At 43.9% G+C, this 26,279-nt stretch overlaps 2 protein-coding genes across 4 annotated transcripts; one reads left to right on the top strand and one right to left on the bottom strand.

Annotated features, from left to right (window-relative positions):
* Positions 1-983: 983 nt before the first annotated feature.
* On the top strand, positions 984-7,912 carry irf10 (interferon regulatory factor 10). Of its 2 annotated transcripts, XM_084553912.1 has the most exons (8): positions 984-1,606; positions 2,359-2,554; positions 2,706-2,755; positions 3,169-3,223; positions 4,798-4,896; positions 4,992-5,378; positions 5,495-5,613; positions 6,203-7,912. In XM_084553912.1, the coding sequence occupies exons 1-8, from the start codon at positions 1,436-1,438 to the stop codon at positions 6,305-6,307; spliced, it is 1,182 nt and encodes a 393-aa protein (XP_084410038.1). In that variant the 5' UTR covers positions 984-1,435; the 3' UTR covers positions 6,308-7,912. The 2 variants fall into 2 exon arrangements, with proteins under 2 accessions (XP_084410038.1, XP_084410037.1); XM_084553911.1 differs by lacking the exon at positions 6,203-7,912 and having other exon boundaries at positions 5,495-5,762.
* LOC311494719 (uncharacterized protein) lies at positions 7,912-23,293 on the bottom strand (the record flags this gene model as incomplete). Of its 2 annotated transcripts, none has more annotated exons than XM_084553909.1 (3): positions 23,174-23,293; positions 8,579-10,341; positions 7,912-8,391 (listed from the first exon to the last, which is right to left on the bottom strand). In XM_084553909.1, the coding sequence occupies exons 2-3, from the start codon at positions 10,181-10,183 to the stop codon at positions 7,912-7,914; spliced, it is 2,085 nt and encodes a 694-aa protein (XP_084410035.1). In that variant the 5' UTR covers positions 10,184-10,341; positions 23,174-23,293. The 2 variants fall into 2 exon arrangements, with proteins under 2 accessions (XP_084410035.1, XP_084410034.1); XM_084553908.1 differs by lacking the exon at positions 23,174-23,293 and adding an exon at positions 13,078-13,316.
* Positions 23,294-26,279: the final 2,986 nt, after the last annotated feature.

Raw genomic sequence — 26,279 nt, 5'->3', positions numbered from 1 at the left:
CATGCTTTCAGATTTCAGATGTTACCAAATGCGTTATAAATGTAAACCAGTGTAGGTTCACGTGTTACATATTTTGGCACAGGCAGGCTTGACGGCGGAAGTGTGAAAAGAGGAAGGGGGCTTCACTGAGGGAGCATATGCACTTTCTCAAGATTTACTGTGCTGTAACGCTGTTTCCTGTGTCTGATCAAATTCCTCTTCACCGAGCCCAAACAGGACGGACAAACTAGCTCTGACTGATCAGTCCTTCAATTTGATTTTAGTGACAAGATCAGTGTGTGTTCACTGTGTTGATCCTCTAAGCTTAGTAGTTTGGTTGATGAGAGTCAGACAACACTTCACTGTGTGTGAAACAGAGACAGATTTACACTTCCCTCTGCTGGCGGAACTAAAATACTGAGAAAACTCAGAACGTGGTTGCAAAGTTTCACTGTAACTTTTTTTTTTAAACACGCAAACAAAAATACAGTTACACATCTTCTCGATGTAAATTTTGTGTTTTTATCCACCTATCACTATCTGCTGTGAAGAAATGGCTACACCTTCAGAAGGCAACTGTGAGGCCTAATGGACGGAGGAGTGGCCTCTGAGGAAAAAATCCCTTTCACCCACATACTTTCATTTTCACATGAAGGTTGCAGTATGATTCCACAGAATATAGTTTTGTGTGTGTGTGCGTCTGTGTGTATGTGTGTGTGCGTCTCTCTGTGTGTGTGTGTGTGTGTGCATGTGTGTCTCATTTTGATATATGACTCATGCGGCAGTCTTTTGTCCTGCTACCCATAGCCCACCAACCTTCATGTGGGGGCAACTTTCCTACTGAGAAAAACAACAAGGGGTCGTTTCATTTAACAGTTTAGTGTATAAGTCAGTCCGCATTTGTCTTCTGGCTCGGGCCTCGCAAATCTTCCCATTTTACAAGACATGGCTGCAAGTTTATGATCAGTGACACATTACTGATTAAAGGGTGAAGGTAATTGACCCTAGAAACAGAACGCAGGCGTCCACAGCCTGTGCGTGGGTGTGATTGTTCTCGCATGAAGACAGTCTGGTTTTCGAGACGCAGGCCTTCTTGTTTGACACCCTCCCTCATACACCTTACTTGGAAATGATTAAACTCTCTGCAACCCAGGGGGAAACCGAAAGTAACAAATGAATTCAAAGCTTTCGCTTTCGCTTCCAAGAGCGCACTTAATTTTCTAGTTGCGACTTCTGCATTTAAACTTTGCGGTGAGATCTGTTTGTGTGGAATTAATTAACCCCATTACATCGTCGGTCTTCTGCGTTGCGCTTACTGTCGCGTTAGGTGTATTTTTTATTTATTTTTTTGCAAGGTCAGGCAAAACTGTGGTCCGAGCTTGCCTTGCACATGCCTCTCTGCTGACATTTGAACGCGGAGTTTTTTGTTCCCCGTAAGACACAGCATGCGTTGAAGATGGATGAAGGAGCTAAGTTGCACCTGAAAGAGTGGCTGATAGCTCAGATAGAGAGTGGGAAATACGAAGGGCTGTGCTGGGAGGATGAGCGCAAAACCATGTTCAGGATCCCGTGGAAGCACGCAGCCAAGAAGGACTACAAGCAGACGGAGGATGCGGCTCTGTTCAAGGTGAACGCTCTCAGTCTGTCACAACTCTGATTTTGTCATTCATTCAAGTGTTCAATCGGCCTTAACGGGTCCCTTTTGTGTTAACAGGTAAACGATTAAACTATTCCAAACACCAATTAAGCAGCTGATTGTTTAAACGATATGGGCATGATGCGTTCATTTGCCATTTGCTGCCACGTATTGAATGTTGCAGTTGCGTAATGTTTGGAAAGCTTCCTACATAAAAAAAAAAAAAAAAGCCCAGTATTTACTAATTCCGCGGGGGAAACTTCAATTCCTTCCTTGTTAAAATAGGTCTGTCCCTTTTTGGGTTGAGCTCAGAGATGAGTTTGAGAGCGTATCCAAGGCCCATCGATGCTTCTGGGCGGTCACTAGGAGGCAGTCAAAGAATGAGGGAACGAATTCATGTTTAAAAAAAAAAAAAAGAAAAAAGAAAAAAGGGCTCTATTGGTTCCAGTTCTGCTAGATTCATTCGCTCAGTGAAGAGTGGGATGAACTTAATTTACATTGTACTGAAATGGAAAAAATAAGATTGTGAGCTCAGACAATGCTGAGTTCAAGTTTAAGGTTTCAATTTCTCTGACTAGTGAAACTTATAGAACACAAAGAAATGAACAGATTGTTCAGCAATATTTCAGTAGCCTAGATGATTTTATGGCAGCCTGGTCATTTTATTTCAACAGAAAAGAAGAAATGATGGTATACCTGCTGAAATATGTTTATTTTTTATTTTATCCTGCCCCGTTGTCTAGGCCTGGGCTGTGTACAAGGGCAAATACAGGGAGGGGAAGGATAAAGCTGACCCCACCATGTGGAAGACTCGTCTCCGCTGTGCGCTCAACAAGAGCACAGACTTCCAGGAAGTCCCTGAGCGCAACCAGCTCGACATCACAGAGCCCTACAAGGTTTACAGAATCGTCCATGACAACGGGACAGCCAGGCCAGCAGGTAAAAACAAAAAGAAAAAAAAGCGTGCGGTCACATGGATCATTTACAGTTTTTAACAGTTTTCTTTAAACCGGCTTCTTTTAGATTTCTTTCTGACTTGATGACATGTGACTTTTTATTTGCACTCACCGTTTTTCACACCTCTTCTCAGAGTCTCCCCTGGCAAAGGATCAAGTGATCATCCAGGCTAAGAAGTCCCCGGTGAGTCCCCATTACCTGGACAAACAGATGAGATAAAACACACATCCAGTCAGCTATGGATTAAGAAAATGTCACCGGATTCGCTGAATGCTTTACAGTAGATTTTACAGCTCTCAGCCGTGGATACAGCTGACCTAGAGAGAGGAATGTTATGAATAGAGCACATTTCTATTAAGTCTTGTTCATGTATTTGTCGGTGTTCAAGCACAATGAGGTGAAGCTCAAGTGAGAAAATTAGACTTTGACGAACAGAAAAATGAGACGTTCCAAGTAAAAAGATCTGGTATAAATCATTTATTCTTTTGGGATGTGGAGGAAATTCATCTTTAAAAAAGTATATATTACATCATCACCACATAAAAGCCAAAAACCTTGAGCTATGCCTGCCTGACTCTGTTTTCTGTTTTTTGTAGCTTCATTGTCAAAAGGAATCATTTCAAGTACATAAAGAAGAAAAGCCATTGACTGGTAAGAGCTACATACACAGACTTTGGAGTGGATATGTAGAAATGTGGTCACAGATGGATAACACTCCTTCTTCAACTATGTTGTTTTACAACAAGCAACAATCATCAAATCATCTCATTGTATTTTGTTTATCTCAAACAACAAACTTATTCTATTATACTATTGGTGAAGTACTTTTATTAGGGTATTTATTTTCACTTGCTGCTATTTCCACTTCTGGTTTTATGCCAAATTGCTTGTCCTCGTGTATGTACCCGTACTGAACTCAATGACCATAAAGCTGAGCCTAATCTAAGATATGTGGGTGATGGGTCACCCACAGAGTTTCCTATTTAAACCTCAAACTTCCCACCAGTCCCCGAGAACTGAAGAAGCTACTCGGATGAGTGGCGAAACGTCTTCTCAAAAAACTCTACAAGCCCTGTTGCCTTTTTTAAACGCTTCCTGGATATGCTGTGACCTGGGTGACTGAGAACCTTCACTGACCTAATCTAGGATATCAGATTATTATGGGCTGGCATTCGATTCCCATTTGAGTAATTCAAACCCGAAAATTATTATGTCTAAATAGGAAAATGAGACATTCCAAGTGGGTCGGGTACAGTGCTGCTCTCTCAAGCCCCTGTTGGCCCCTTTTTGTGTCCCCTTACAGTGCAGCGTCGATGGTAAACAGTGTGGCTATATTGTGCATATAAGATAAGATAAGATAAGATAAGATAAGATAATCCTTTATTTGTCCCACAGCCATATACTGTACGTGAGTCAATCTGCTTTGATGAACACCTCAGCGGCTACTGTAGATGAATAACCATTTCATTTTACACCAACTCTTGTGATCAGTGTCCTGTGAGGTTCATGTGTCTGGTTTTGAGAGGAATGTCTCAACAGCTATTGTGTAGGTTGTGACATAATTCAAATTGAAAATGAAAGGCATTCCTGCCCGCAGACTCCATCCATCGAGTCAGTTTTGTTTATGACAAAACGCCTGCAGAACTAAGGACATTGCCATCAGCCTCTTTATTTACTGTAGCTCACAGACCCATTAGCTTGGCTGCAGACTCTTAAATCTTGTTCAGTTATTGTTCTCTCAGCTTGGTTTGATTTCATTCTTTTTTTTTTTTTTCTCAGTTTGGGTATTGGCAGCCAGTTTTTAGACTGTCTGCAGATTAGTAGTTGGGTGGTACAGTGAAATAGCACGAAAGCTGCCGTTGGTCTTCTGGCTGCAGTGCTTCTGGCTTTAGAGAGTTTGTGGGTGAGATTTTGGCAAGGGAACATGTGTTTTGTCACTATAATAGAAACTCCTACTGTGTAAGTGGGATTTCTGTGCAGAGGGGAAGAAGATCTCTAAAACTCTCTAAAACATTCTCCTTTATTCTCCAGTAAGGACTCTCTAAGTGGACCACGGCCCAATTGTTCAAATTGGATCTATTCAATTGGGATCTAAATGTTGCCCCCAACCGTTTTTGGGATTTCTTACATGGACGTGTCGGTTGGAATTTTGTTTGTGAACTTAAAAAGAAAAACAAGTAGTGTTGAGTAAGTTTTGATTGAATCATCTCTCTGTTCTGTTTTAGACGACCTGATGAGAGAGCACATGTACTGTGAGTTAACAGCGAAAAAAATTCAAAATCCGGCTCCTATAACCCTCTTCAGCCCTCCCCTTACTATATCTGGTAAGTAAACTTTTGCAATTGTGCACGGAAAAAGAGATGTTGCTGGGCTTTTAAACTCTATAACCTAAAGTTCATATTACCTTTTGTGTGTGAAGATTTTCGTATGCAGGTTATGCTGTTGTACCAAGGCCAGATGGTGATGAAAGTGACCACCAGGAGCTCAGATGGGTGCTTCATCCTGCAGGGCCACGTTCCGTTGGGAAATGAGCGGATCTACGGACCCTGCGCTGCCCAGCAGCTCTCCTTCCCTTCTCCGGCCTCTGTGTCCCTGCCGTCCTCCATGGCTGAAGCAATGAATCGCCTTCTCTGTCACCTGGAGAGGGGTGTGCTATTATGGGTGGCCCCAGATGGGGTGTTCATCAAGCGGTTCTGCCAGGGAAGGGTGTACTGGAGCGGTCCCATGGCCCAACACACTGATCGGCCCAACAAACTGGAGCGAGAAAAGACCTTCAAATTGCTTGACATGCCCACATTTCTCAATGGTAAGGCAGGGCGTGCATACATAAAACAGAAGGAAAAAAAATGCAGCAGCTACTCTATGCAAAGTGACAATGTTTTTGTAAGACTCTTTTAAATGTACCAATCAATGTCTGTACAGCGCTCCAGAGCTGCTTACAAGGCAAGGGACCTACGCCTTCTTATGAGATCGAGCTCTGCTTTGGAGAAGAGTATCCAGACCCTAATGTTCCTAAATCCAGGAAGCTGATCATGGCTCAGGTGGGTGGAAAAGGAAATAAGAAAATCTCTCATCTGTTTTTTTACATTGTGTTTCTCACATTTCGATTTTATTTGTCACCAGTCAGTCAGGGGTTTGGTTTAAGAAATGCTTCCACTTCACGTTAAGATCTTATTCGCAATACTATTTAATCAGGAAATCTGCCTATAGTGCCCAGATTAAGGTTCAGAATTCTCCGTCCTCCCTCTGAGGCCTGGACACCTGGACAAAATAGCATGCAGGTGTCTTGTACTTTCACATCAACCACATATTCTTCTTCCATTTACATTTGAATTGTTAGTGATGGAAAGCTGAGTTGCATTCAACAATACAGTAATTTGAACAGCATGCCTGTGTGGTCTGCTCCCATAATATTCATCGTGTACATTTCTCAAATGCCAAACCCCATGAGCCTGGACTTACAAAGTTCTATGTGATATTTATGACTTGTTAAAAAAAGTAGGTCAATTATTTTATATTCCACGATAAATGTGTGACCATTCCCTGTCAGAGTGCAGCAGTAGTATTTTTTCGACCAGTAGATGGCCTCACATGCATACTGACTGTATCACACCGGGTCCTGTTGCTCAGGTGGTTCCCTTGTTTGCAGTGGAACTGTTGCAGAGGTTCAACTTGGGAGAGACTGAGGAGAAGCATCCGCCTGTCACCTCCAACAAAGAGGGAGAGAGGCCGTAGAAGATCAGCAAAGCTAGCATGTGTCAGGGTAGGCATGGACAATGTGCAAGGGGATTGCAGAAGCTGTATTCACCGTCCCTGCAATCACCATGAAATACAGCATTGGATTGTCACTGGAGATGTATATATGATGAAGAAGAAACGATGACTTCATGGTAAACCTATTTCAATGCATCGAGGAAATATATAATAATGCAGTTTATTTTTACTTATGCTCTGAGTTTTTTATTTTTTTTCTAGACCTGCAGCAGTTATCACGTGCGGTGCAAACATCTTGTTTAAAATGCCTCTAACATACTGTAAATGTAATTAAATAGTACTATACAGAGAATGCGAATAATAAATTGACACCTTTAATTAAATCTATAAAGCTTTTTTTTCCTTTATTTCTAGCGAACATCATATAACAGATTCACAGATTTATTTTAAAAATATACATTTTTGTAGCTATAACATTTAAAAAGAAAAATCAACAGGTCAGATTTTCTTTTTGAAAATAAAAAAAGACACAAACTAAAGTGAGAGAGTGTGCTGAATCAGTGGATATACCCGTATCTGAGTTTAAAATACTTTCATCATTTTCCCTGCTTTCAAACATATACAGTACATAAAAAATGAGATGGGAACAGAAGCGTACAGTACACGGGGGTCAAGAGTATTCACAAAGCATCATGTTCCAACGTGTTATTAGCACCATTACTCTTCAGCCATGCTGCACTTTTTACTCTTTCCATCATTCAGTTTTTAATGGAAAAACACCATGAGTGTCGAGGCGATGTGTCACAGACCTGTCTGTGTGGGTGGGATTGTCTGTCACGCAGTTTTCATTAGTGTTCTCCCTTTCTCAGAGATAATGTTAAGAACATATTGGAGTGTAATGCCTTGGCGAACGATTGTTTGAAATGACTCCCAGTGATGAGAATAAAAAAGGCGAAGAGTTGCTCATACATTCACCTTGCCTGCCCAGGCCGACAAGTAGACATCGGCTCAGAAGCAAGAAAAAAAGAAACAAAACTTATATGCATTGCAAAATTGACAGAGATTGCATTAAATCTGTTTAGCATATTTACTGTATATAACATCTGTAATGTAATATATATATAGTCAATTTTTGTTCATATATATCTGCACTTCTTCAATAGCGTTTACTTCCATTAACACTGATTGAAAATACCCTGCAGCAAACACTTTCAGTAAGTAGGTGTGTGGGACAACCATTACAAAAACAGAGTGAACACAGACAAGTGCTTGATTGTCTCACTAAATGTCTTCAGTGTGTCTTTGAGGAGCATCCAGAAATCCTTCAGCTGCTGCTCCTTTCGGGGCTGTGCTAAGTAAGGTTAAGGAAAAGAAAGGAAAGGACGGGAAAGGAAAGGAAAGGAAAGGTGCAACAAGGGCTAGACTACAGTGGACTACATTAATGTTTTGGGCAGCAGTGTGGACACTGTAAATTGCGTTTTCAGTTGTTTTTCATTCCTTCCCTGCAACCCTACCTTGAGGTCTCTCCATTGTTTGTCTTGGTGGGTGCAAAAGAGACAAGGAGGGTGTGTATGTGCTTATATGTATGTGTACATATGCATGTATACCTACGCATGTGCAAGTTTCTACTGCCACTTCATTAGCTTGGAGCCATGAGGTAAATCCAGAAGGCTTTCATCAGTCCCGGTTGAGGGAAGGGTGTCCGGGGCAGACCAGCGCCGCTTGCGTGGACGCTGCTGCTGCTCCTGAGCTGGAGGTTCTGCGGCCGGAACACGTGGAGGGGCCGGCGTGGTAGGAGGTGGGTGGTGAGGAAGAGGGGGAGGGGGAGGTGGGGGTGGCATCTCCTCCCTGTGCGAGCTGCTGGACTCTGCTGCAGCCCTGGAGGGGAGTTGTGTGCGATGTGCTCTGGAGCTAGTACGCGTGTGTGTCCGGTGGGTTTGGGTTTGGGTGGGTGTGGGTGTGGGGGTGAGGGCCAGGCAGACATCGCCCTCCGTGAGCTGGCGGCAGGGAAGGCCGTACAGCTGTGTGGTTCTCTGGGGACAGCAAGAAGACCAGCCTCGGTCCTGCACAAAGAACGGATACTCCACCAAGACCTTCAGTAACTCCTACACAAAATCACAACATTGTTAAAAAAATCAACAAAGAGGTCTCTCCTGTTTTACTGTCACAAAAAAATGACTTTGCCCTGTGAAGATCAAGGCCTATGCTCATTTAAAATCATTTTGTTACACAGCGTTTCATTAAATGATGAGATATTGATATATGTTACTCAAGTGTAAACTGAAAGCTGACCTGAGTGTTGCGGTCTGTGAGGTGGACCTGCAGGTGGCTAAAGCCGTCGCTACTGCTGAGGGAAATCAGCAGCACAGTGCACGTGCTGAGGTGGAACTCTGGGGAGGTATCTGCACTCCTCAGGAAGTCCTCAGTCCGCAGCTCCTCCACCCGCTTCAACTGCCCGCTGGCCAGCTCAATCAGAGAACCCTTGGTGAAGTGAGGTAGGAGTGCAGGGGGAGATGGGTGAAGGTTCGGGGATGAGGTGCGGAGATGGGAAGGAGACAACTCTCTCCCTCGATCTCTTTCTCTGTCCCGCCGTCTTTCACGCTCACTGTCTCTTTCTTGGTCTTTGTCGTGTTGTAGTTGCTTCTCTTTGTCTTTACCTCGCTCCCTGTCCCTTTGTAGAACCTTATCTCTTTCTTGGTCTCTTTCCCGATCTCTTTGTGACCTGTCATGGCTGTTAGGCAGAACCAGGGGTGAGTGTGGCGAGTTCCTTAGACTGTGCTGCCTGGGGCCTGGCTCCCTGTGCAGGTTGTACAAAGGTGTTCCTGAGGGGCTGTAGAGCGGGTAGGTCTGGGCCTGAGGGCTGGGATGGCACACAGATCCCAAGGAGTAGTAGATTTGGGCTTCAGCTGGCGTGGCCCCGAGGTGGTCCATTAGTCCCCCTCTACCTGCCCTAGAGTCTGATACAAGGGGATGGGGACTGGTGGACAGTAAATTGGAGCTGGTCTTTACGATCCCATGCAGATGTCTGTCCTGCAGTGAGGAATGTGGCTCAGGGCCCTCCTGAGCTTGAGAGTCTGACAAAAATGGCCCAGAATGGACACGGGATGTGAGATCCTCTTGCTGTCTCCGTCCACCATTAGCATGTGAGCTGTGTGGACTGACGTCCAGCCTGACTCTGTTACTATCATTTCCATATTCCCCTGTAAGCAGAGGCCTAGAGGCTGAGGCAGTCCTGCTGCCTGTCCCATCCAGGCCATTAGGCCTCTTGCTCATGTACCTGTGTCTTGCTTCAAGTCTTGCTTCAACTAAGCTTGGGTCTTGAGAGTAGAGCAGGTTGTGGCTAAACAAGTATGATGGAGAGAAGAGAGAGGAGCTGTAGTCCCGCCGACCGCTGTTAATGTAGGACCACATATCTCTAGAACTGGCCGGGAAGGGAGTCTTAAAAGATGAATTGGAGGAGGAAGATGGGGAAGGAGGCAATGAGAGAGGAACATCCCCTCTAAGCCACCTGGAGTGGTGGGGCAGGGGTGACGAGAGAGCATCATCTCTCCAGGCAGGAGACCCAGAGCTCCTCCTTTCGCTGACCTGCCCAGGGAAAAGAGGAAGAGAGACAGAGGGAGAGTAGGTCAGGTGCCATGGTAGGGGCACCTGGAGGCCTGGTGCTGGAGCAGGAAGAGGTGGAGGAGTATGTAAGAGATGAGGGGTTGGATTAGTCAGGACCCGATCCCTGTCACTGGCCTCCCTGCCTCCCTCCCCTCTCCCCGTGCTTGGCCGACTCCGGTACGGCACAGGTGGTTTAAAGTCATCCAGAGGGGCGTGGTGTTCTGATGATCCTTGCCGAGACTCCCTCTTCTTGGGAGGGAGGCACTCTTTGCCGCGATCAGGGCTGGGATTCATGGGTGGGCTCCAGCGGCAGTGGGGGCCCCCTGTGTGTGGGTGTAGGCTAGGTCACATGGGACTCACGGGAGAACGAGGGGCACAGACCGAGGGGAAGGCTGATACACAGCATCACTGTCAGATCACTGTCGGTTCTTTTGTACTGAAGCACCACTCACCTAGAGACAGGATGAAAGAGGAAAGAAACAAAGATAAGGTGGGTAAAAGAAAGAAAGGCAGAGACAGACGTAACGGAGATTAAGTGTGAACATTCAAAAAGAACAGTCTGTCAGGTCCTGGCATCAGTTATAGTTAAGACTTAGCTGTCAGTCTGGTTAGACACACAAACAAACAGTCGGCTGTATCAGACAGATGGAGAGAATCAGATAGTGACTCCCTCTTCCAAACTACTTTAAGGAGGTTAGAAACTCTTAGCTCTCTGATAGCTGCTGCTAATTAGTCATTACCTACGTGGAGTGCGGTGGGACTGAAACCACCCAACTTACTCGTTTCATTCAAACACATTACTCCCACATGTGGGCTAAAAATACATTTTGCAGCCAATGAAGTTCAGAGGCAGTGCTGTATGTGTGCGCAAAACACACACACACACACACACACATACACACACATATATAGAGCACTCACAGCAGGAGAGTTTTCATCTCTGACTCTCGGGGGATGATTGGAATATGTAGATATGTTTTTGTACCACTTTCATGAACCACCCCCACGTCACCCTGGGGTGTTCTCTGTATTCTATATAAGCTTACTACTCACTACCCTCCCAACCCCCACACAGCCCCCCCAACCCTTTCTCTTTCAGACGCACACATGGACAGCAACAGACACACAAATACTCCCTCAGGCGGCTGTACTTACTCCCCCAGTGATAGGCAAAGCTGGTCACCACCCACCCAAAAGCTGACAGAAACACTGTTGATATTACCACCAGTTGTTGTGGATACAGGGTATGTGTCTTTGCATATTAATTATGTGTCACAGCAGGGGTGTGGGGAAATGTGTGCGACTCTTTGTGCGCACGCACGCATGTATGTATGCCCTGTTTGTCTGTGTATTATCTGTGGGAAGAAATATGTGAATGTGTTTATTTGTTTGGGTCTTTGTGTGTGTTTGTGTTTGAGTCGTCAAATGTGTCAGAGATTTCGCAGCCTTGTTTCATTCAGTGAGAAGTGCGGGGGAGCTCCACTAATTCTTCTCCAAATGTTTCTTTTGAAATGCTGGCTGCCGCTCTGCGAGCCCAGCTGTTCCCTCCTTCCCTCCGCCACCGCCGCCACCATCGCTGCTCCCGCCGCCGCCGCCGCCACAACACCACAGCACCGCGCAGCCACTCAGCCCCGCACTCACCCGCAAAGTCTGTCTCAACTGCCTACCAACTCCCTGCCGCCTCACCATCCGCCACACTGTCACCATGGCAACTGTGTCCACACACACATACACACACATCCAGTTGGTTAGAGAGGTTAGACGGGGATACTCCAAAGAGAAGCGGGTACAATGTTGCTCATCAAGTGACTTGGTCCAAAAACAGAATAAGTGTGAGAGTGGAGCAAGCTGTTTGTGCATCTGAGTGGAAAACTGAAAACTGGACGGTGACACAGACAGAGACAGAGAGAGAGAGACGGGAGTGTGGGGGGTTCATTGTCCCAGACACTGACAGGACGGATGTGATGAAATGCTGATGATGAAAAGTTTTTAGGTCATTGAAGATGCTATTTTAAATACAGTCCACTACAAGTTAATTATTTTAAGCTTTGCTGAAAGATGGGGTCTGAAAAAAGCCAGTGACCTGAGGATCATAAAAAAACTATATTCCGAAAGTGCAAGGCCTCCAGACGGCAGCAACAATAAGAAGTACGCAAACACCGTAAAAAAACACATCTTTATTCAGAGATTTCTGTCAATATTTTCTCCACAATAGTCAGCTTATATTAAAGGAATTGTTATGGATCTATCGATCCATTAAATGCAACTAAAAATGGCAATTTAGAATGTAAAAAAAAGTATGTTTTTTTATGTTACACACACTATTTAAAATGTCTGACTTTGTCAGACATCACTTCTTTTTTTTTTTTTAACCCTACAGTGTAGTTTCGCTGTACGAGAAGTCACCCAGAACCCAGATTTCTTGAATTACAAAAATCTGGTTTCTGTTTTTGTCCTCATATGACTCTCTCACCCATGTCGTCTTGACAGTCATTACGAAAAAGGCAGTCAAAGTAGACCTAACATAAACTTGCCAAAAAAAAAAAAAGTACAAGAAAACAAAGAGCACAATTGTACATGTGGAGGAGTTTGCAGAGAAATGTCTTCTAACAGTACACTCCTACACCGTGCAGACATGCACACAGAGCTGGAGTTTAGCTGGAGCTATTGTTTTTGTGGCATTTTAGCAAATCTAAGCTGACAGATCGCCGACATAACGATGTTACACATTCCTTCCGAAGAAATATTCCTCAAGGCTCTCGATTTGCTGCGCAAGCATAATTACTATTAAATCCTCTTTTTATTCTAAAAATAAAAGCAGTTGAAAGCTATTTGCTTTTTTATTAAAGTGCAAAAATATTTAATTTATTTGGACTTCCAAACTATTTCAAATTTGACATACTTAGCATATTTGCACTGCTCTACCGCATCCCGCCTTTTCTCTGTATGCACTTCTCAGGAGGACAGTCAAACATACCTCCATACACATGACTGCAAACCTCAGAAAAACAGAACTACAGAAGCTTGGTGGCTAGTTTTGCCATTCTTGCTACTAAAGGAAAGATAAATCGATACTCCTGTAGTGCTACTTGCAACAAAAACGCAGTCACCAAGAGCTCCTATACAAAAGAGAGAATGTAGGAGCAGACAGACAGGTTGATGGAGTTGTGATGTGAAGTGAGACTGACCTTAGCGCGGGCTGAGCAGACGTCCCATTGTTGGCAGTCATTCATATTCTAGTCCTCCCAGAGGGTCAACCCACTCCTCAGCTCCTTACTGTGCTACACCGCTTCTCCACAGCACTACCTCCAGTTACAACACCCGCAGATATCGGCAGCCTCCAGCTACACACAGCCTCTGATCTCTGTACGCATGAAATAACACCAGCGAGCCCACCAAACTGAGGGAAAAAACTGAGAGCCTGCTATCCGTCTCTGTGTCTGTTGTGTGTGTGAGTATGCGTGTGTCAAGAGAGAGAGTGTGTGTGTGTGTTTTTGTGTGTGTGTGTGTGTGTGTACGCTTGTGTGTGCAAAGGGCTGAGGAAATGAGTAATATCTAGCAGTGAGAAACATGTCTGCTATGCAGAGCCACACAGGCAGACCAGTTGCTGCTGCCGCCCACTTGCTTTAATCACTGTGAGGGATACAAACATGCATATACACACGCACACGTACATATATTCATATGTGTCAATATATATGCACAGAAATGCGCACACACAGCCAAGGATCCAGTCCATACAGATCATATATTGGGCGGTATATTCTGACTATATGCTGCCTTTGTGCTGACTGATGTTATACTTTCCATGGTAATTTTCCTGGTTAAATGTATATTTTCACATAAATCAGTCACTTAATCAGCAATCAAAGCCTTAAACGCTTCTGATGAACACTTTTGAGAAAACATGCTAGCACATAAAAGAGAGGGAGGGATAAAGGGGAGGCAGAGAGACAGTTGATGAGAGACAGGGAGGGACGTGGTAGGAGGCTCATCCTACACACACTCTCAGACTTAGGCTTTTGCTGCCTCTGACTCAAAACTAAACCTCACATCCATCAAGCGCGCACACACAAACACACACTAGACTTTTTCTTTTTTTGTTTATCAGTAGTTTCGTCTGAATTTGTGTCCTTTGTTCTCATCAAAGCACTTTGTGACGAACCTGCTTGTTGAAAGAGCTTTTATGAATATATTTGATTTGACTTCATATGCATGCACGAACACGGGCGCGCGCACGCGCACGCACACTCGCACAAGCTCATACGCTAACAGGAGCGTTGCAGGAGAGCTCTGAATGATTTGCTTCAGTGATTCAGTCAGTACAAGTGAAGTGTGCTGGTATGGCGGGTACGGCTTATTAGGACCGTATCTGCGAGAGCAGCGTAGTTCATTCACAGCGAGAAATCAGGGATGTGTCAGTATAGAAACCTTTTGCAAAATGTTAAACAGGCTCAGAGTCGAAAATGCAATGCTATGGAAATAACCCTGCCTGCTGCTCGTCAGAGAAACAGGGCCAAACCTCAGCTCCAACAAGCTCATGTTAATTATCTGCCCAGAAATGCAATACAAGAGTGAGAACATAAAGTGGAGCACAGGGGGAAATAGGATTTAATGAAGCAATCAAATCATTAGTTGTGGTTAATTGTAGAAAAGCAATCTTTATGTTCCTTCATATTTCAAAATGCAATTCATCCACCCTTTCAAGCGGAGAGCAAGATGCAGACTCGTACACACCAACCAACAGTAAATTAGAAGTTAACCTTGTCTAACTTCTCAGCCTCAGTGGAATGGAAAGCTAATCAGACTTGGAAGTGTGTGCAGAAAAATCAGATTGAAGGCCACATTGAAAAATTCTCCCAGTGAGGCGACAACTGCCAAAAACTACTCCTCTGACATTTAGGTGAACATTTTTTATTTTATTTTTTTTCAGAATAAATGCTCTTTGAAGACAAAGTGCACCAAGGTTGTGTGGGCACGAGTGCTGTCTGCTCCAGCAAACTGTGAATCTGTGTGGGTTCATTACGCGTATTAATTCACTGTATCGCAATCAATAGGGACTAAGATATACACCATTTTATGCATATTACAAAAAAAAGTTTGGAGGAATTCTGGATTAAGAAGCAGATTAAAAGTTTTTAAGGGCCGTATGGAGATTTAATTATGATTTAGACTAAGCAAACAAACAAAAACAATAACTATTTGACAGGTTATGAACATTTTATTGATTTCTGTTTTCCATTTAAAAAAAAAATAATCTCTACATAATTGCATTTATTTCATATTTAAAAAAATACGAGCAACGGCTCAAGTGTTGCAGCTTTCTTCCTTGTTTTTTTAAATTATTAATTTGACTGCACTGTTGTTACCATGTGAAAAATCTATATATATCTTTTTTTAATTATATTATTAGCTTGTTGTCGAAAGTGACACATAAGGTGTCAGAGTTAAATAAATCCGTCTGACAGGTGATTACTCAAAATAACTTTCCACTGTAATAACACATTAAAGGTCAGCACGTTAGTGAGAAATCCTACGTAAGATATAAAATAAATAAATTAAAAGTGAAAAAGAAAACAGCAAAAAAAAAATAAAATAAAAAAAAGTGCTTCCTCCCAAAGCCAGCAGCATTTATTTAGTTCATTTCACAACACACTGACTGTAGGTTTAACTGTCTACTGACTGGGTGCTTCATGTATCGTAAATTTATTTAAGGGCTCCATATTCACTTATTCTCTATGGCTTTCAGGTGCATATTTAAATATTTCTTTGTTTGTTTGTTTTTTTTATTTTAAAGCCAGCAGCATTTGTTTAGTTCATATTTCATAACACATTGACTGCAGGTTTGAAATGACATGCTGCCGTTGACTGGTCAGTCTTTCAGTCGGACTGGGCCTCTAAATGTGCTTTGCCTGGAGATCTTGGTACAAGGCATTGTAACATCGTATCCTGTGTATCAACGAATGCCAGAAGTTGTTAAAATGTCCCTACAATTAGTGTTAATACGTTACTTATAGCTTAAATATAATTCTTCATAAATCCTAACTCTCTCACAAGTCTTTGATGATTGCACATGTAATAGTCCAGTCATAGTGAAAGAGAAGTAAATGGGACTGAGTTCATCACAAGGTGTTTACTACAATATAGCGATACAGAAATGACTGGTGTGCTCCACTTATTCATGCACACTTTGATATTTAGCGTATCGAACGCGCACACACACCGTCAGCACCAGCAGACGCAAACAAAGAGTCACACTCGGCTGTCAATCACTAACTGCACCGCTGAGGCTTTAGTTGTACTCTTCATCCATCTCCTGTGTTTCTGTCTGTCTTGCTCTCTGGCTTCGCACTGTGTAATCAGTCCATCTCTCTCCCTCTCTCTTTCTCTTTCTCTCTCTCACGCACAGAGGGGTCAGGCCGAGACAAGAAAGGTCGCATGAGTCAGACTGAGTCAGGCTACATCCAACAAACCGTAGCAGTGGAAGTGTAAAGTAGCAACACGGGTCAAAGATTTCCTACAGGTGAGGGTGTGGAGAACAGAACATTTAAGCAGTTTAGTGTCTGGTAGTTGTAGTTTTTTTTTTTTTTTTTAAAGAAAATGTGATTTTGCTTCTTTCTTCGTGCCTTTTTATTTTTTTTTATTTTTTTTTACCCTTCCCCATGTGTAGGCTCGTATTGGGTGTCTGATCACGTTTCAGGCTGAGTGGGAGATCTATGATGGACGTCTGATGCAGCAGAAATTTGTTGCTGAATGTAACAGATCTGAACAGAGGGAAGAGTAGAGGAGAGAGGAGGGGGGAGGTGGGGTGATAGCAGGGTGAGGACACAGATAGATAGATAGATAGATAGATAGATAGATAGATAGATAGATGGTATCTCAAGTGGTATGGTGAATAAACTCAAACTCAAACTCAAATAGATAAATAGATATGTTCATTAATCGGGGAAAGTTGGAGTAAAAGGAGTGATGGAGGGAGGGGGTGCGAGGGGAGGAGGGGAGTACTACTCGCTCTGTGTGGTGGCTTACTCTACAAGGAGCCGGGCTAAGCTGATAAAAGGACAGGGTGATATGGGCGATAGCTTATTGGGCATAAGGCCAGGTCAGCCTTCGGGGCCCTGACCCATTCTTCAGCAGGATGAGCCAGCAGCCCTGCCCGCAGCAGGCTCAGCTACAATGAAGACAGGCTTACGGCTCAGGAGTTACTATTAACACCCCACACACACACACACACACATATACACACACAAACACACAAGGTGTATTCTGCAGGTCCACAAAAACATGCACGCAAAGACAAGTCATCATAAGACAAATTCCTGGCGAAAATGTGCTTACTCACAGGAATCTCGTGCATCCTACCGCTGCACGGAGCGCTAAAAATACATGGTATTTTTGATTAAACAAGATCAACACTGTGTGCGCCATAAATTCACCAGGACATACCACCGTCTGAGAGTTGAAAACCGAATATACTGGTCACTGTGAGAGCAGAGGTGATAGGAAGAGAGTACAGCAGTGTGGGTGATGCAGACTACAGGGTGACGCCTGTAATGTATCGCTGAGTTAATCCCCGTGAATCCTAACTGGTACGGCCTAAGGCAGGCTTAGTATAGTTCTGGGAGGAAATCCCCCTGTGTAGTGGTACAGGCCATTAGCCCCTAGGGTATAAATAGGGCAGCTATGGCTCCTTAAGCTGGCTTTTACGCAATATCAGTTAAAAATATGACTTGACTAATTACATGCAGGTCAGCCAGTCAGCAGAAGCAAAAATTCCTCCACCACGTTCTCCTCCTCTTCCTCTGACCATGGCTGACTGTTGCAGTGTTGCCCTAGCCTCTCTTTCTCATTGCTTCAGACTGCGCATGAAAGCGTGCGAGCATGGGTCAGCGTTGAACAAGTGGAACATTTAACAGGTATCCTGCAAACCCTGCTGCTGACATTTTCAAAGGCAGGTGTTATGTTGTTGTCATTCATTGACATTTAAGAGTGTACCGATGGGAGTTTCGTTTCTGCACTTTTCCACTGTCTCAGTGTGATGATTTGCCTCTTGTGAGATATCGGTGCCAGGCATATTTTCAACCACAAAGAGCTGACTTCAGTTTCAGTTTGCGCGCATCATATGCATCGCAAACACATAAAGTTCGCAATACAAACATCAAATGTGCCACTACGGGTTAGGTGACAGCAATTCTTATGTAACTGTAGTGATGTCACACACTGCTGATGCACAGTCACGCTTTTGTCAATATCACTCCTGCAGCTCATACTCTTTTTTTTATTTTATTTTATTTTTTTTTCTCTAAATTAATATTTCTTAACGTTTTACGTGCCACGCTTTACTGTTGGCACATCTACCAGTTTCACTAGTTTGTGACATGATTACCCCAACTCACAGCCCCTTGATGTGAGCGGCACTTTCACACTATGAGATCAGAAGCTTACGAGTGGGGTGGAGGCGGGAGGAGAGGGGTAAGCGAGAGACAAACATTTCTGATGGGGGTAAAAAAAACAAAAAAAACAGCTTGAAAGAGGGAAGGATGTGTGTGAAAGATGAAGAGGATTACTTTTTATTCCATAGATTTGTTTTCTTTTTGGCTTTGTCCCCCCGGAGACAAAGTCAGTCAAACTGGGTTTCCTGCAGGTTTTCTGGTTCAGCAGCAAAATGTCAGCAGTCTGTAAGCAAACATAGCGATGGCATCTCCATGGAGAGAGCATGGCCAGGCCTGCCATTGGTAGCTTAAGTGCCATTCATTTTCAGAGAGACTGTCTAGACTGGCTTTACAGATATTGTCTGGAGTACCTTTATCACTGCCGGTATTCAAGGCAACATCGCTATATACTGCCATAATTGCTATTGCTCTACAACCCCTCCCACACCAAATCTGCCATCCAGCCAGCCACACACGGTCGCAGTCATTTACTCGACACGTCGCTTATGCTGTTTGTTATAGAGGGTGCTGCAAATTATATTAAAATACGACTGAGTGGGCTTAATGCTTATTTTTAAAAAATAAAAATAGGGAGAGTTTTGAACCTGTGTCACTCAGACATTTGATAATCTCTGCTAATAATTACAAAAAAAAAGAAAATAAATTAAATTAGAGAAAGATTATGTGCTGAGGTGATTTTAAAGCTGCGCTGAGAAGAAAAAAAAAGGATTGGAAAGCATTGCAAGGGTAGAAAAGGTAATGCACATCCAACATCAGGGCAGGCTTTCAGGACACTATCGATGCAATAGGTTACAGGATGTCTCAGATGTTACACTTTCTGTACAGTGATACCAAAACCAATACTGTGCGATACACTGTGTTTGTGCAGATTTACTTGCATGGGCTTGAGAGAGGCAGAAAGGCAGGCCTGGCTGAAAGACTGTGGGCGTAAGTGGTGGGAGGCGAGGTTAAAAGGTTGCTGACCCCCATTGTAGATGACGTGTGGAGGAGGAAGAGAACACACTGCTTGATCATACACAAGGGTTAGCGAGTCAAGGCCACGGAAAACGATCTGCGCAAACACAAAGAGCAAAGAAGAGACTCGGCTAACTGTCAGCTCGGATACGCACGTTTGCACATTCACAAGCGTACACGGACAGTGTCTTAATTTTGCATCCCACGAAGTATCGCTTCCTGCACCTTCCTCTCGCGAGACACCCCGCCTGACAGGTGTGTCTGTCACCTTAAAGTAGTCTGGCACAGTGTCAACTGTATTCAGGCACCCCTGTTTGGGATTATTCGTCACTCTCCTGACTTCTCCACTGAGCTCCCCAGTGAATTCTGATACTGTTCCAACTATGAGAGTGCGGATGCGGGAACTGTGTACGTGCAAGTCTTGTTGGCAGATTCAAATATGCAATAAATGCAGAACTAATTAATGATGAGCGTACATCTTAAAGGGAGCCTGTGCAATAAAACTGAAATAGCTGATAGATGTTGTTTGATTTGTAAGTTCACAGATTTTTATTTATTTTTTTAATGACATGGCTTCTCACTGATATATAAATTATTCTGTTCTAAATTAAATGCAGCACTGCACAGAATTATGGTTTACACATCTTTGACAGATGTTTCCGTACAACACGAAGGACGCTTTTGTTACCTTTAAATGCAACTAATGAACTTGAGATTACTACATGGGAAGTGGTGTGCACAAAATGCTCAATGTTCAAATGGTTACAGAGACCACGAGGCTAACTGTCATAATGAAAGGATGTGGCCGTTGGGAACATTAATATTTTTCCTCAGACATATAAAATTACAAAGAAAACTCTATATGACTTCATTACAATATATTAATACCACAAGAGTGGGTACTTCAAATGGACGTGTCTCGTGTACACGGCAGAGACAACTCCACTTGAAGCCACCCTTTGACTCCCTTTCTGTTCTGTCAGAGGATGACATGCCTGACAGGCAAAGACATGCAAGTCTGTGTTTGCCCATGGGTGTGACTGACTGACAATGAGAGTGATTATCCCTCGTACATCCTGCCATGAAGTGACGAGCGCTTCCCTGCTTTCCAAGTCCACGAGAAGGAACGGCGCGGTAAAGCAAGTGAGTGCACAAACAAGGTCGTGCGGGGTTACGCACACTCAAATGCTTGCTAAACTGCTGCGCCCACAAAGGGTTTCGGTGAGCGAAAGACGGGAATTTTCCAAGAGCGAACCGTATGGCATACAGCCTCACATGAACGGCATATGTGTAATCATGCAAATGCACAGCCTCTGAATAAATGTTCTCCTCACTCTCGTAAGTTTTCCCTTTCTGCGTCTTTCACTTTCTGTCTCCCCACCCCACCCACTCTCAGCCTTCTTCTCAGTCTTCCCCTCTCAGTCATCTGGGTGGCTGTGTGAGTGAGAGCACACACTCAACACGGGTGGTGAGAGTGCTAGAATAGAGTATATGACTGTTAACACAAGGTGCAGGGTGTGTGTGTGTGTGTGTGTGTGTGTGTGTGTGTGTGTGTGTGGGTGTGCGTGTGTGCGTGTGTGTGTGTGTGCCTGTCTGCGTGGTGCTGTAGGTGGAGAGGCACAGCAGGGCGTGAAGGAGCGCTGTGATAATGACAGGCCATGCATTATATAACATGCAGATTGCATAAGGAGAGGATCATTTTAGGTCCAGATATTGAGGATGTATAAGTAATTTTCCTTTTTTTTACGTGGGCGTACCGCACTATGCGCACCTCTAAGTGCACGGATGTGTGTAGAAATGTAGAAATGTACTCAAATGTGCTCATTTTGAGGTTTCTTTCGAGGAGTGTGTGGGTGTCGGTAAACTAAAGTGTATTATGTGTTTGTAAGAAGGGGGCATGAATGTTTTCAGATTTCTTTCATAGCTATCTGCATATCAAAACAAGTATGTGGGAATGTTGGCACATTTGTGTACAGTGTGCACACAGGGTGTCTTTATTGCGAGCTCCCACTCATGATCACTTTTAGACTTCAGAGAGCTCCACTTGAAAAGGCCCGGTTCTCCTTGTCGAGTGAAAACCTGGTAACTTCCAGTTTTTGAGGATGTGTTTTCGCGTTCAAGGAAGGAACACGCGCTCCTCGAGGAAGGGATCGCGCAAGTTTCTCGACTCTCTCTCGGTCTGTCAGTCACAAGGTTACGGTCCTGCAGGATGTGTTGTTTGGAGTCACAGAAGTGAGGCAGCGGCGATACAGTCTCCGTGTGCCACTGCCTCGTCTGTGCGCCTCGCTCCATGCATGAGTGTGCCCCTGTAAAAATAGACCTCTTAAAGGGCCAGCAGCCACTCAACCTTCTCCCACAAGAGGCCCGTTCTCCTCTTCAGGGTGACAGTACTCTAAGATACACTGGATGGGAGAACATGCTGCATTTCTCATTCAGCCCACAGAGACAAGTTGTATTTCAGTTTCTCAAAATATATAGAAGCACGCACACATTCAGTTTTCCCTTACGTCATTCATGGGGCACATGTTGGAGACACAAGAGTGTAACACAAACCCCCAGGCTTTATCTTAGTATGTTACTATAAAATACAAACTCTAGAGGTCTGGCTTTTGAAGTCACCAGGCCACAACTGGAGTCCCACTTTGCGCACGAAGCTCTCACCGATTCACCAAAGAATCCTCGCTTCAACAGGCAAGAGACAAACCCAACATTCAAAACACGAGTTTCTAGAAGCAATCTACAATGACATAAGACTTCCTGTGCGCTCCAGCAGATCGTCCACATAATTAAAATAAGTGAATTAAGTCAGCAGGGACAAATGTTGCACGTCTCGCTTGAAAGACGTCTATAGCCGAGAACCGTTTGAACCTGTGAAATGTTCCTATATGCAGCATATGGGATATTACTGCAGCAGAAGGACAGCGCCTGCTGTAGCAGAAATAGACGCGCAGAAATCACAATTGTGCCGTAGCGTGTCTCCACCGGCGAGAAATATGGAGGGATCTGAGCGGAGTTACTGACAGAGAGACACAGAGAGGGACGCAGGACCAGACGCATTTAAAATCGCAGACTGGGCAGGGACACAAAGTTAATACAGTCAAACTCTTCACGGGCAGCGTCTTGAGCACTGGTTGAAAGCGAAGTTAGGTTGCAGAACCCTGATGCACCTGCCCACTGGCACATCCTCCCTTTGAGTGCGTGAGAGCTTCTTTCCTGTACATGCCCCCAACATCTGCACATCTTATTTTCTCTCTCCTCCTCCTCCTCCTCCTCCTCCCCCATTCTGTCCCTTTCCAAATTTTACCCAGCTGGACTTACCCCACCCTCACCAATCTCATACCCATCCCTCCCAATTTAAGCGGGCTCCTCGAGGGTCCCTGGCTATCTCTGGACCAGTGCTATTTAAGCCCACTGCTCTAATTCTGAAAGCCCTGATCTGCCGTCAGGCTGAGAGATGAACCTCCACCTCTCCCTCTCTCCCTCTCTCCCTCTCTGTATGCCTCTGTCTTTCTCACACACTCCTTCTCTCCCGATCAGTCACACTCTTCACTCTCTCTCTCTGTTATTCTCTTCCACGCACACATACGCCCACACAAATAGGTGCCGACTTACATGCGTCTGCACAAACGCACTCATTCACACACGCAAACTATTCAAACATCTTTTCTCCCTATAATTAGCAGCGGCTCACTGTCACTGAATGACACGTACCTACTGTAACTCCTAAAGCTATATTGTCAGCAGCATTCAAATCTCACTGCACAGTCTGTTTATCCCGTCATTCAAAGTTGCCAACACACCTGCGCTCCAACACACAAACACACACACACACACACACACACAATCCCTCAGAGGAGGAAGCGGTGTGGTCACATACCTCGCCGGGTGCCTTTGCGTAGCAGGTATGAGAGAGTTTACTCATTGGATCAGGCGGCAGCAGGCACGTAGGAATATCCAGTTTTGAGACGGCGAGTCTCTTCCTCCTCTCTACTGCTCAGCCTTCCCTCCCTTCATCCTATTCCTGCCTTTCCTCCTTCTCACTCTCTAAACGCCTCTTTGCTCTCTCTCTCTCTCTGTATCTCCCTGTGAGTGTGCTCTGTCTCTCTCCCCAGCTTGCTTGATCTCTCCAACCCCCTCCCTGCCTCTCTCTCTCTCTCTCTCTCTCTCTCTCTCTCTCTCTGTGTGTGTCTCTCTCTATCCCTCCTTCTAACTCACACACACCTTCTAGCTCACTCTTACAACTTCAATCTACACTCATCCCTCTAAGTGAGTCTCTCTGACACACAGCGACACTTGATAACTTTTTTTCTTTCCCCTGCCTAATATGCTCTCTGTCTCTCTTTCACTCTCCCTCACCGGGAGTGTATAATTAGACAGAGCTCAGTGGTAATACAGTCAGGCTCATTGTGGGAGCCTTAGCATTGCTGCTCATGCTTGGCTGATAGCCCAGCGGCTTCACTCATTAACCTCCCCCGAGCTGCAGAACGGACCAGCCCCCAGCCTGTGCTATTTGCCGCAACACCTCAGCCTCTTAGCCCGTCAGCCAATCACAGCCCGCCTGGGTGATGGCAAAGGTGTGCTTGACGGACACTCAGAGCCGGAGGTGAGAGAGCTAAAACCTAAGCACTCAGTTTTGACACGCTGCGGCAGGTGAAGAGCAACGGGGTCAAGTCTGACACGTTCTGGGTGTCATCCCAGTCATAACAAGACAGTTCTGTTTTTTATAGCTTAATCACCGGTTCATGATCAGCGTGCAGTGGCATCATGTGCTATTTTTCTTCAAGCATGACACCACAAAAGACCACTCACACGTCTGATTGTGAAACCACTGCGAGGTATGGGAATGTCCTGTGCAATGTGACAATAAGTCATATGCTCTCTTTACTGTACTGTGCGCCCCAGTTCCTGTCACATATGACCTGGCATAAACCCTTGAGGGAAGCTTCCTTTATCTCACTGCGTAGAATACAGAGAGTATTACACTTTGTATTATATTTTATTATATTGTAGTTTCATGCACACTTTTCCACTTTCAGTTTCCCTTAAGTAGCTTTAACTTCTTTCAAGTATTTTCAAGTGTGAGCTTGTTCAAAGTTTCCATTGACTCTAGAGGATGCTTACACTCAGAGAAAATGAGCAAGATTTTGGATGCGCAGCAAAATAGCCAACTCACTGACTTCTTGATATGAGGTCAAATCACGCTGAACCTTGCCCGAATCGCCCTGTAGTTAACTTTGCAACTACTATTTTAATTTCTATCCATTCAAATACCACTCCCTACTTTATGGTGGGAGGGAGAATCTATTATTAAACCTACGCATGCTGAGTTGAAAATGTAACTTCATTTAGAACAAATTTGAGACTTCCCGTTGAAATGATGGACTACGCATTTTTTTTTTTTCCTTTACAATTAAGATGATCGTGTCTGTTCCATCTGTGTCACTGTCTTTCTTTTGTCGATTGTGAATCCCGGGCATGGAAAGTGATGAATAAATAAATTATGAATCCTACGTATACGGCGATTTGGCTCACAGAGACAAACGAGCAGCAGCCCAGCGACTCATAAATACATAACCACAACTTTAAACGTAATTAAATGTGGTTAACCGCAAATCAATATCGTGGACTTAAAGGAGAGTCAAGCGCAGATACTTGAGAGTTAAAAAAATAAAAAATAAAAAAAGTGATTGCAGCAGGTTTAGGACGCAAATCTGATCACATGACTGCGCTCGCTTGGCAATATCATCTCCTCAAAAGCAGAACAAATAAAAACAGAGGAGCAGTGTGTCAGTAAGAAAAAAAAAAGGTTTCTACACGGCAGTCAGAGTTCTGCTAAGGGTTTCTAAGAGGCCATCTTTAATGTGGTTCATGGTTTGAAAGTATAGTTCAAGAAGAAGCTTAATTTGGTAACTCTGAAGATACAGAGCAGACAACTTGTCACCTCCACAGATAATCCTCTCTTTCATTATGTTCAGAGACATTCTACGCAGTTAAATTCACCTGTAGTGTCAAGCTCAACCTTGGAACCTATAGATACCACAAACTTTTTCCTCATGACTTAGAAATATACAGTATATATATACGGTATATATATACCGTATATATATACATATGCTTAAAAGATCTACTTTTGTTCTGTTAGGCTGTCAGACATTTCCACTTAACACAAGAAACTGAATATCTCAGTTATTTCAGCAAAGGTCATCAGTGATTTCATGTCAAGCAAGCATTATCTTCTGAAAGTTTCTGTTTGACTGGAACCCAGGAGTAGGAGGGAGATTGTGATCAAACAAGCAGAGAGAGTGGGAGGGTGTGACTACAGCACTAATCGAGAGATCACATGGTGCGTGTGTATGTGCGCGTGCGTTCACATTCACACACGTATCTTTTGCTCTTGTGATCATTAGGCACTGCGGCGGCCCAAACGTCTCAGTATCATTTCCTCTCTCCTTCTCTCTCTCCCATTCTCACTTCTGCATTCACACTACGACGTCCTATAAACACTGATGCAAATAGATGTGGGAAAAAACATCGCTCTTATCGCTGAGTAAACATTCAAAAATGAGGGTTATGAAAAAAAAAAAAAGTATTTTTACTTGAACGTATACTTTTTAAATCTACCGTTCATCGGTGATATTGCTGATTCGATGGGTTAGGAATGAGAGATAATTTTACTAATAAGGTAAAATATTAATTCACTGTTCCAGATTTCTCCACTGTGGGATAAATAAAGGATTATTTTATCTTATCTTAAAAATGAAAATCAATTGAAGAATTTAGTGATGTCGCCAGAAACTAATGTTCAAAACACAATACCAGGAGAATTTGTAATATTGAAATTCAATTGTAACATTAAAGTGGAAATCAAGTTCAATTAATTGTAACTGAGCCTATATGGCCCACTGATGAAAGTATTACAATATTTATACACATGATCAGGCATGACATCATGACCACTGACCACAGGTGAAGTAAATCACATT

This window comes from Chelon labrosus, assembly GCF_963514085.1.
Source record: "Chelon labrosus genome assembly, chromosome: 10".
In the NCBI taxonomy this organism is placed as follows: domain Eukaryota; kingdom Metazoa; phylum Chordata; class Actinopteri; order Mugiliformes; family Mugilidae; genus Chelon; species Chelon labrosus.
The sequence above is the reverse complement of the archived record's forward strand: the minus strand, read 5'-3'. Positions and strand labels throughout refer to the sequence as shown.